Genomic DNA, 12,043 nt, shown 5'->3' with positions numbered 1-12,043 from the left:
TAATACATTAGGTATAAAAATTTAGTTAATTATGTTAAGTTTTAAATTAAAACAAGATTTTATTGTTTTTAATTTAAAACTTAACATAATTAACTAAATTTTTATACCTAATGTATTAACATACTCTCTCATTTGTTATCTGTTTCATGATATTTAGCAAGAAATTTTCCAAACTAAAGACACCAAAAATAGTACAGATATTCAAGACGTTAAGCTTACCAAAACTGGAATAGTGTTTATATTTCATATGCCTCAACAATGCAAGCTCATGGTGTTTAAACATCAGAAGAAGACTTTTAATAATATTCCTTATTTGCAGCTTGTAGCAAGGAAAGCGTACTAATAACATTTTGTTCCTTTTAAATCAACTTTTCTTGCTTTTTACTCAATCATAGAATTTCTATCCCAGATTAAGTGCAAACTAAAATGAAGAGTATTTTACAATTAAAGATGACTTACGATGTATCAGAATGTAGTCTTATTTTATAGATGTTTACTTAGATACAGGACAACATGGCTCAGTAGCTTTGACTTATAGTTGGATGGTTGTGAGTTCGAGGCTGGCCTGCATCACACTGTTGTTTCCTCGAGCAAGACGCTTTATCCCTATTGCTTCAGCTTATCTAGCTGTATGATCAATACCAGCCGTTGGCTGAGGGCTCACCTGTGATGTACTGCCATCCAACCCCAGGGGAATGGGTCACCAATTTCATCTGCTTGTACTACTTGAGACCAGAGTTCAAAAGCACTGGTCCTATGTGCCTTGCAAAGGCACGATAAGGATTTAATTTTTATAATTGGATATCTACAACTAAATACATAACATAACATTTTCGTGATTAGCAAGCTAAAGATTTAGAGCCAATATCAATGAGTTGAGACTGTTTGGCTTTAATAATTAATTTACAGATACAATTCTGTGTGTCATAACTAGATTTTTTAAGCTTTAGAGTACTGATTATATATTGGGATTAGTTTAGAGGAACAATTAGAACAAGTAACAGCATTCAATGACGAGAAACCCACTTTGAGACTAATAATGGCTGGAGACGGCTTGAATGGGTAATGAAGAAAAACTTTAATACCTGATGATGACAAAACCTTGTCGAAATGTTGTACATTTGCTGTTATATTAAACTTATATTAAAGTTTTTCTTCATTACCCATTCAAGCCATCTCCAGCCATTATAAGTAACAGCATTGTTTAAAATTTACTTTACTAGAAAGTTTAGTTCATATTGTCTGTTATTTGAATTTAAGGAATGTCACATGTAATATTGTTCAAGATGTAAAACAGTGTATTATATGGACGATTTATTTAGGAGGAAGAAGAAGAGGTGGAAAAAGAGCAACAAGCACGAGATTCTGTGGGTGGACAGAACAGTGAGGAAAAGGAGAAAAAAGAAAAGAGGAAACAAAGAAAGAAGAAACAAATTGATCAAGAAAGTGACCAAGCTGGGCCTAATAAAATGGACACTTCCTTGATAAATCATGCATCGGGTTTAAGGGCGTAAGTTTTTATACTGAATCGACACTGTATAATCTAGAATAACAGTTATTGTAGTTTTTGACAGTTACAATGTCTTTCTAAGTATTCACCCACCTGCAAAATTTCCATATTTTGTTGCTGTCTGAGCTTTTCAAACTTTCAAATGGTACTTTATATTTAGAATCTACACAATCTATTCCAAACTGAGAAAGCTAAAAAAAATGGTGATATTATGTACTCTCAATTGCATAAGTATTCAACCCCTTTGCTAAATCAGTTCAGGTGCAAAAGATTAGTTTGAAAGGTCACAAACTTAGTGTAATGGTCTCTGCCTGTGTGTAATCAAAGTGATTTAACTTGACTTCAGAGTAAATGTATCTGTTCAAGCCACAACTCACATAGCGATACGACAAACCAACCATGAAGACCAAGGAGCTTTCTAAACAAGTCAGGGATAAAATGGTAGAGAAGCACAGATCAGGAGAAGGTTACATGAAAATTTCAAGGTTGCTGATTATCCCTTTGAGTACGGTGATGTCCATCATTAAAAAGTGAGATGTGCTTCATACCACCCAGTAACTACCATATCAGGCTGCCCTTCCAAACTAAGCAGCCAGACAAGCAGGAAACTGGTTAGGGATGTTACTGTGAAGACAATAGTGACTTTGAAAGACTTGCAAAGTTCAATAAATCGACAATATCCCAGTCCCTACAAAAAGCTGCCCTCTATGGGCAAGAGCATGTAAATGATACTGCAGACATTTGGCAGAAGGTTTTGTGACCAAACAAGAAAAAATTTAGCTTTTTGGTCTAAATTCAAACCATTACATTTGGCACAAGCCTAACACAGCACATCACCCAGTCAACACCATCCAGTCAACATCACCCAGTCAACACTATCCCAACTGTCAAGCATAGTGGTGGCAGCATCATGTTATGGGGATGCTTCTCATCAGCAGGGACTGGGAAGTTTGTCAGGATTGAGGGGATGATGCAGAGTAAGATGAATCTTAGAGGAAAACTTGCTTCAGTCAGCCAAGAATCTAAAACTGGGTCGAAAATTCACACTTCAGCAGGACAATGACCTGAAACACAAAGCCATATCCACACTGGAGTGGTTTCAAAGGAAGAAAGTGAATGTCCTGGAGTGGCCCAGTCAAAGTCCTGACTTGAATCCAATAGAAAATTTATGGCTAGACTTGAAGATTGGAGTCATCAACGATCACAGCAGTAATTGCTGCCAAACGTGCTTCCATCAAGTACTGAGTTAGAGGACTGAATACTTATGCAATCGGCAAATTTCAATTTACATATTTTCTTTGCAGGTTTTACTGACATTCAACCTCCTTCACATATAGCAGTGTTAAGTTTGATCAGCTAACATTCAACCTTCTTCACACATAACTGTTAAGTTCGATCAGCTAACATTCAATCTTCTTCACACATAACTGTTAAGTTTGATCAGCTAACATTCAACCTTCTTCACACATAACTGTTAAGTTCGATCAGCTAACATTCAATCTTCTTCACACATAACTGTTAAGTTTGATCAGCTAATATTCAACCTTCTTCACACATAACAGTGTTAAGTTTGATCAGCTAACATTAAACCTTCTTCATATATAACAGTGTTAAGTTTGATCAGCTAACATTCAACCTTCTTCACACATAACTTAAGTTTGATCAGCTAACATTCAACCTTCTTCACACATAACTGTTAAGTTTGATCAGCTAACATTCAACCTTCTTCATATATAACTGTTAAGTTTGATCAGCTAACATTCAACCTTCTTCATATATAACTGTTAAGTTTGATCAGCTAACATTAAACCTTCTTCATATATAACAGTGTTAAGTTTGATCAGCTAACATTCAACCTTCTTCACACATAACTGTTAAGTTTGATCAGCTAACATTAAACCTTCTTCATATATAACAGTGTTAAGTTTGATCAGCTAACATTCAACCTTCTTCACATATAGCAGTGTTAAGTTTGATCAGCTAACATTCAACCTTCTTCACACATAACTTAAGTTTGATCAGCTAACATTCAACCTTCTTCACACATAACTGTTAAGTTTGATCAGCTAACATTCAACCTTCTTCATATATAACAGTGTTAGTTTGATCATTAGTTTTTTTAATAAGAACACTTTCATTAAAAAATTGTTTACATTATTTGTATTTCATCAAAATGTGACATTATTGGTAGGGGTGAATACTTCTGCAAGGCACAGTATTTTCAAGTAATTAGTAGTGAATATCTCCCAAGTTCCTTTTTCAACATATTAAATTGTCATCAACTAGCTACCATTAGTTTCTGAATAAGTTGTTATTTTCACCACATTGGAACACACTCACCAGAAAATCTATTCTTACACATATAAACTGAGTTGTTATTTTCACCACATTGGAACACACTCACCAGAAAATCTATTCTTACACATATAAACTGAGTTGTTATTTTTTATCAATGTAAAGTTCACACTACACAAGAAAGCTGGTGTTTAATTCCAAGATTTTAATGTAAACATTACACTTCACTGTTGTTAATAATTTGCTTCTCTTGACTTCCATCCTATCCTTAATCTTTTCTTTAGAGCAACAGTTTATCCCATTTTCTCTGTATGATTATTTACAATAATTTTAAAATACCACCCCATACATCTTCATAATTTGCCATTGAATTCATCTTGGGGTAAATGAAGTCTAATAATAAAAATGAAGATGGTTGATATGATGAATGAAAACAAAACATCACCCTGCTCTTAACGGCTTACAAAATTGAGAAGTCTTTCAATTTTCAAAGAAATAATTCAAAGGGTGAAAATTTTTTTTAAACAAAATGGAGGTGGGGTAGAACATGGAAAATTTTAGGTCTCTAGCTAAAACTTTTTTTCTCAGCATGACTTAGAAAGTAGTCAGAAAAATTGTGAATTACTTTAAATGGATTTTTTCAAATATAATTTATATTTATAATTTGATCTCTCATGCAATTTGAAATTTTGTTACTTCTGTTAAGTATTCTTTAATCTGTACAGTTCCTTCCTTTTACTTTTTTACTGAATATTTTAAGTAAATTAGTTATTGATGTCATCATAACAATAGCTGATAAATATAATTATAATAGTATTTCCCGATTTCGTTGAAGGTAGAATAATTGTATTCCAAAACATTTGAAGCCTTCCCAAATAAAAATGTTTTTCATCTTATCAATTGTCTTCATCTTTATCATTAATCTTCATAATTTCATGAAGGATCACTTGATGGTGAGCATTTAATGTTAGGATTCTTGAATCAAATTCTCTAGACACAAGTGTCAAAAATCACAATACCTCATCTTTAGCCCTTTCGGTGCTGAATAAAAATTATAATTATGTCACATCTTTGAATATATTTTCCACATTTTCCACAAAGATGAAAAAACACTATCTTATATACTTGAAAGGCAATTATAGAAGAACTACATACACAAGATATTGACACAAACTTTTCACACAATCAAGCCAAACGGACAAGGGGTTATGACGACAAATGTTGCCAGCTTGATGCTGAAAGGGATAAGGAAATTTATTCCATTTTACTCAAAGTAAAAAACAGACTTCATGCTCTGAATCTACATGTTCTTAGTAGAAAAATTTTAAAATTCATTATACTAGTAGCAATAAAAGGAACATAATTTCTAACTTTTTTATTTAATTATTTTTCGAAACGTAAGATATTTTATCTCATACATTCTTAGAGCTTTTTCAGTAAAATTATGTAATGCTTTCTCAAGAAGACATCTTATTAAATCATTTGAAAACTTTATCATAGGTGTTGAGCTTTTTCTCCAGAGAAATCCCCACTAATTTTACATTTCATCATCTTTGGCCTGGCCAAATCTTTAAGCCTTTACATATCTTATCATTTGAAATAGCTATTAATTATTTTTGCTCATAAAACCACTGTCAGAAATGCCCTTGAAAATGGTGAATATATCATCAGTTTGTCATTTTTTCCATCATTTCCAACACTGCGAAGAGTGAAAAAAGAATCTTCGTGCTTTCAACATATTCCACCTTATGTATTTCTGGTTTCTTTGTTTTTCTATGGAAATTTTTGAATACGGTACTCCTAATCTTTTTTATTATTATAAGTTTTTTAAACCTAAAAAATTTGATTATTTAACATGTTTTTGTAGACATATAATGTATAGTTGTGATGAATATTTGTTATTAAAATACTATTTATTATTTGTAAAACTTTTTTATTTCTAACTAAGGAAAGATTTCTATGACACTTTCTGAAAAGTTACCTTTTAAACTGGAACAAGCCTTTTGTCTTATATGGCCAAAAATATGTTTTAAAGGATTTATTAGTCCAATATCAAAAGATAGTTCAAATTATGAATATTATGCTTTAGAACCTATATTATTCATCTTATTTAACATAAACAATTTTGATGTAAAGCAAGATTAATGATTAGTCAAAACTTTTTCCATGTATGTCTTTTTTCTGTATTTATATTAATTAGCTTTTCTAATGAAAACTAAAACCAAATTTTTTTTTCCAGTTTACATTTATTGATTTACATTAAAATCAGGTTTTCATCAGAGTATTTTAACAAATTGATTTTGTTTTCTTTTATTTTAGTTCCAAGGATAAAAGTGTAAGTGTTATCAAGATGTTATTATATAAAGAAATACAAAAACATTTACACTGTTTCAATCTTAACAAATACAAGTTTTCACAATACGTGCTTGAACAGAAAAATAAATTTAGTGTGGAACTATTTTTAAAAAACAAAAAAAGTAGAAGTTGAAATAAATTAGCTTAGACGATAGTTGCACGTCAAAGAGAAACATACATCAAAGTCCACGCATTTAAAGACTTTCCTGCATTTTCTAATTTATAAAATAAAGGAAAATTTATCTTATGATTAAAGGTTGTTCTTTTAATTTTCAGTTATTTGCATAATTTCAAATATATTTTACTTGCTTTTTGAAACACATTAAAGATCCTCTAGTAAATATATCTTTTTTTTTTACCTTCTCCCCTTTTGTGTACAGATATTATAAATATTTTTGTATCAATTAGTTTTTTATTGTACTTTGTTTTAGGGAATTTTAGTTTCCATTATTTACAAAAATACCAGTTTTTGTGTGTGTAACTATTTAATTGTTATGTTTTCGAACTGAAATTACTTAAATTCTAAGTTGAATGTTAATTTTTTGAAGGCTCACATTCAAATTAAAGTAGACGAAGGAGAAGCTGATGAAGGGACAGCAAATGATTATGGTAATTTTATATTTTGTTAATTAGGTTATATTTTAAACATATTTTCTACGTTTTTAGTCATGGCATAGCAGCTCATAGAATGGCTCTTAGTTTTTTTTCAAGTACAAACTTTTAGCGCATATCTCCATCATCTCTTGACCGATCTCTTCTTTAATACATCTAGTTGTTTAGACTGTAACTGAACATGTTCGTCCTTATATATGTAAGATACCAACGATCTTTTATAAGGTTATAGTTTAACTTCATGTGCTTTAATACGTCTCTAGCTTATAATACTTTTTTCTTCTAAAATTAGATATTATTTGAAAATATATTTAGTCATTAATAATCCTTTACACATTATTTGATTATGCTTGTGGTCAAACATGTCTACAAATGTTTGGACTTTTTCATCACTTGGTATTGTAGTATATATTTAGTCATTAATAATCCTTTACACATTTTTTGATTATGCTTGTGGTCAAACATGTCTACAAATGTTTGGACTTTTTCATCACTTGGTATTGTAGTATATATTTAGTCATTAATAATCCTTTACACATTTTTTGATTATGCTTGTGGTCAAACATGTCTACAAATGTTTGGACTTTTTCATCACTTGGTATTGTAGTATATATTTAGTCATTAATAATCCTTTACACATTATTTGATTATGCTTGTGGTCAAACATGTCTACAAATGTTTGGACTTTTTCATCACCTGGTATTGTAGTTTGTGATGACTGAACGTCTCCCTAAATGATAATTGAGTAACATTCTTTACCCACATTGTAATCTGTCTGCTCATTGGATGATAATTGAGTAACATTCTTTACCCACATTGTAATCTGTCTGCTCATTGGATGATAATTGAGTAACATTCTTTACCCACATTGTAATCTGTCTGCTCATTGGATGATAATTGAGTAACATTCTTTACCCACATTGTAATCTGTCTGCTCATTGGATATCTCTTCATATGTATATATCATATAAAATCTTCCATGTACATTTTAGATTAGGTAGTTAAATGCACCTTTAGATATTAATGATCTTTCACCTAGATTATTGTGTTAGATAACCTATCTAAGATAAATATCTCTTTATTTTGAACCTTCTGTCTGTTTTTCAAACTGTTTGTTTAAAAGTTTACTTAAGTTACGTATGCTAATGTTTATTGATCATTTTTGAAGAAGAGCATGAAGACGATGATGAATATGTTGATGGTGAAGAGGAGGAAGATGAACAGGATGATGTAGGAGAAGAAGAAGAAACTACTACTGTTTCCACTGCCCGTCCACGTCGTCTTTCAGAAATCAATATCCCAAAAAAGGTCCATCCCATCCCCAAGTACTCATCATTTTTTATCTTTTCTCATACAAACAGGTGAGTATTTTTAGTTTAAACTGATTAAAAACAATCTTATTAAAGAAGATTAATGGAAGAAAATATCACAGAGTATTGAACTTCTTTTTATATAAATTCTTAAATGCTCACTGTAGTTTATTTTTGTATTCTTACTCTTCTTTAGGCACATTACTTGATTATTTGGGTCTCTAAGTTTTCGTTTGCTTAATAAGATGTCAAACTAATAATAAAGAGTAGAGCCATGGCAACAATTGTCATCATCTTTAATAGTTTGAAAGATTTGTAATTAAAGATATTCCATCATCAGTAAATGTATGAGAATAATCAATAGGAAAAATTAATATTCAATACAATTAACTAACATGAAAATACCATGACATTGTGTTATCATATTAAAATATTCAATTAAAAGAAGCTATTTGAACAAAGCATGGAGAGAGAGTGTTGGTATTTCTGTTAAGGCTTGGGTTTTCATTCATAATATATAAACTTTCTTTTATAAAAAGTTTGTACTCATTACAACTTATTCTCTTACCAACCTACGTTCTTCACAGTAGTCCTCTACTCTAATGCATCGAAGGAGCTCTCATGTGTAACGTTTTGATGATGTATGTGGTATTTTTTTAATACAACAACTTTTGTTTAAGTAATGGGCATTATACATATCAAAAGATACAATTTTCCATTGTGAATGACATATATTCGTGATTATTATTAAAACTATATCAAATGATTTTTGTTAACAAGAGAAAAATCTGACACTGCTTGAATGCCTCTTGACAAACTTTCAAATGAATAATGGCTGGAGACGGCTTGAATGGGTAATGAAGAAAAACTTTAATACCTGATGATGACAAAACCTTGTCGAAACATTGTACATTTGCTGTCATGTGAAACTTATATTAAAGTTTTTCTTCATTACCCATTTAAGCCATTATTAATCTCAAAGTGGGTTCCTCGTCATCGAATTTAAACTTTCAAATGCTTAGAACTACCCTTGTATTCCTTGATAGTGAGCAAACCTTCTATTAAAGTAATAGTTATATTCGTCTGGAGCAGAACAACATGTAATCATTGATGTGATAATTACAGGTTTCGTGTTTTCTGTCATCATCTCGTCAACCATACTTACTTTGGTAACGTCATCTTACTGTGTATCATGATTAGCAGTGCAATGCTAGCTGCTGAAGATCCTCTCCATGCCTACTCTGATAGAAACCAGGTAAGTTATGTAATAGATTTTCACACAGAACTTTTATCAAGTTGTCGAGCGAATTTCTTAGAGCTCATTTGTTATTTTGCTTTTTGCTATGATTTTTTAAGATATCACATTACCTACCGTGAAATTACAAATGAGAAATAGGAACTGCAAGCCTCACCCATGGTTTATTTCAGCTAAAATAAATCAATAAATTAAGTTATGACTCTATACCATCCAGTTATATGTAACACAAAAATAAGGATAAACTTTCTGTATTCCAGAAACCAGCAAGAGTTGAATGATTACAAAAAATGAGGGAGAAAGTACTACCACCCCCACCCCTTAGTATACCCTAACCTCACATTTCATAGATAACTGAAATATTTATAAATTTTCTGAAATCAAGTTTGACCAACAAAGAGGCTGAAAAGTGTAGTCGAGGCAGTCAAACGTCGGTAAACTCCTTTGTGAACCAATCAAAATTAACACCATTCATGAAAGGAATTCGTGACGTATTCATCGAATAATTATTGGTAAAAATCGGTTAGATTAACAACTTCTAATATATAGAAAAGCCACTGTGCAGATGTCATCTACCAGTTTTTTTGTTTGTTTGTTGGGGGAGAGGGGGGTATTTTCAGACCAACTACCCTATTGGATCATTAGGCCACTTTGCAATGCTACCAGTTGGTTATTTGGGCTTTAGGCCTATCGACTGCCAGGGTCATTAAGGCCGTAAATGTGTTGAGACTCCTCACCATTAGTGAGGATGTGCGCAGCTGGAATAATGAAGTGTGCAGCACTTGATTAGTTGTCGTACGGCCACTGAACTTAGAGGGAGCACTCATCACCTCTGCTGCTAAATGTTTTGTAGTGGTCCCATTTTCTACATTTTGTATTAGCAGTATCAGATGTGGTATTTCTCTTGTTGCCATGTGAGTGGTTAACCAACCTTAGGAAATAGTTAGCCCACTTTATAACAACACAAGCTGTTGTAAGAGTGCAGAATCCTACTGCAGACTTATCACGTGTGTCATTATTAAAATATAGCATGTATTCATTACTTTGAATAATATGCTCTACAAACACTATGTATCCATATAGGTGATAGTAGCATACTCATCATATTATATGGTACACAAAGATTCCATGTCTGTTTTGAAACATAAGTGCATAACAATAGCATACTATCATAATGTGAGACCAGTTCCCATACAGAAACTGTATGTCTATGAAATTCTTGGATAAATTTTATATTCAAGTAATATAAACAGATGAATATACTCATTGTTTATATAATAACCCAAAAATTTTATATTCAAGTAATATAAACAGATGAATATACTCATTGTTTATATGATAACCCAAATATTTTATATTCAAGTAATATAAACAGACGAATATACGCATTGTTTATATGATAACCCAAAAATTCTATATTCAACTAATATAAACAGATTAATATACTCATTGTTTATATGATAACCCAAAAAGTTTATATTCAACTAATATAAACAGATTAATATACTCATTGTTTATATGATAACCCAATTCACTGACTGTGAATTTGTTAACTCACAAACTTAAAATCTTTTCTAAATGCTAGTATATGTGTTCGCTCCTGATAACCGTTGTAATATTCTTTGGTATATGTGTTAGCTCCTGATAACCGTTGTAATATTCTTTGATAGATTGTTTAGTCAGAGTATTCATGATGAGTAAACTGAAATGGACGGCAATTGCCTGTTATAAAAACACAAGTGTAGAAGACGACGTTTCAAAAGTCTTCTGTCTTCTGATTGTGAGTCGAGTGCCCTAACTGCCAGGACACACTGAACTGCTATCACAGACTGGTTTACCTAGATTATACATATAATAAATCTATAGTAACAGTAACAAGTTTATATGCATCATGTGTACTTAGATGCTGATGTTGCTATACCAACAGAATACTGTGTTATTACCATGACTACATTTAATCACCCACTAAGGAAAAACACAAGTAGGTGTGGGAAAACAATTGGCAGAGTTTTGATATTAACTGTGTATAAATGTTTTTGTAGTTGAATGTCCCCAAGCAGGTTTAAGGACTTACAATGTAAGTACCCGATGGTTCAATTACCCGTAGTGGGCAGAGGGTAGATAGTCCAGTAGTTGAAAGTTATACTTACCCGACTTTTAACGATATGGTGTTAAGTAGGATTAGTACATAACAGTACTGTAAAACTATGCCTACCGTCTGCTTATGATATTATTAACTTATGGAATTTTATGTTATTTCTAAGAACAATGCTTAATTGTCTTTATTTCTTTTTGTGTGGACAGATTCTGAACTACTTTGATTACTTCTTTACCAGTGTCTTCACTATTGAAATTACATTAAAGGTAGGCAGAGATCTCAGTTATTACTTTTACAGAACAGAATTTCAAATTATAGTATTTTGGCACTTGTATATAAAGTTAAAATCATAAATAATATTCAACGCTAAACTGATACACAATTAAAAACATTTTATTTAGGCCTATCTATGGCCTTCAAAAAGTTGACGACACTACATGTTTTGACGTTACTCCTGAGGATGATGTTGTAACCTCGAAACATGTAGAGTCATCAACTTTTTTGAAGACCATAGATAGGCCTAAATAAAATGTTTTTAATTGTGTACCAGTTTAACGTTGAATATTAGTTATGATTTTAGAATTTCAAATGTTTAATTTTTCATAACT

The 12,043-nt window shown here is 31.5% G+C and overlaps 1 protein-coding gene across 1 annotated transcript in view; it reads left to right on the top strand.

The window, feature by feature from the left end:
- LOC106470133 (voltage-dependent calcium channel type D subunit alpha-1-like) overlaps window positions 1–12,043 on the top strand; it is a gene marked incomplete at its 5' end in the record, with an annotated part of 108,804 nt that overhangs the window by 62,774 nt on the left and 33,987 nt on the right. Inside the window, 6 exons of the mRNA XM_022398716.1 lie at window positions 1,323–1,510; window positions 6,125–6,140; window positions 6,709–6,769; window positions 7,941–8,133; window positions 9,208–9,337; window positions 11,642–11,701. Of these exons, the coding sequence (XP_022254424.1) occupies window positions 1,323–1,510; window positions 6,125–6,140; window positions 6,709–6,769; window positions 7,941–8,133; window positions 9,208–9,337; window positions 11,642–11,701 (648 nt within the window). The remainder of the gene's footprint in view (window positions 1–1,322; window positions 1,511–6,124; window positions 6,141–6,708; window positions 6,770–7,940; window positions 8,134–9,207; window positions 9,338–11,641; window positions 11,702–12,043) is intronic.

Source organism: Limulus polyphemus, unplaced genomic scaffold (genome assembly GCF_000517525.1).
Source record: "Limulus polyphemus unplaced genomic scaffold, Limulus_polyphemus-2.1.2 Scaffold3838, whole genome shotgun sequence".
In the NCBI taxonomy this organism is placed as follows: domain Eukaryota; kingdom Metazoa; phylum Arthropoda; class Merostomata; order Xiphosura; family Limulidae; genus Limulus; species Limulus polyphemus.
The sequence above is the reverse complement of the archived record's forward strand: the minus strand, read 5'-3'. Positions and strand labels throughout refer to the sequence as shown.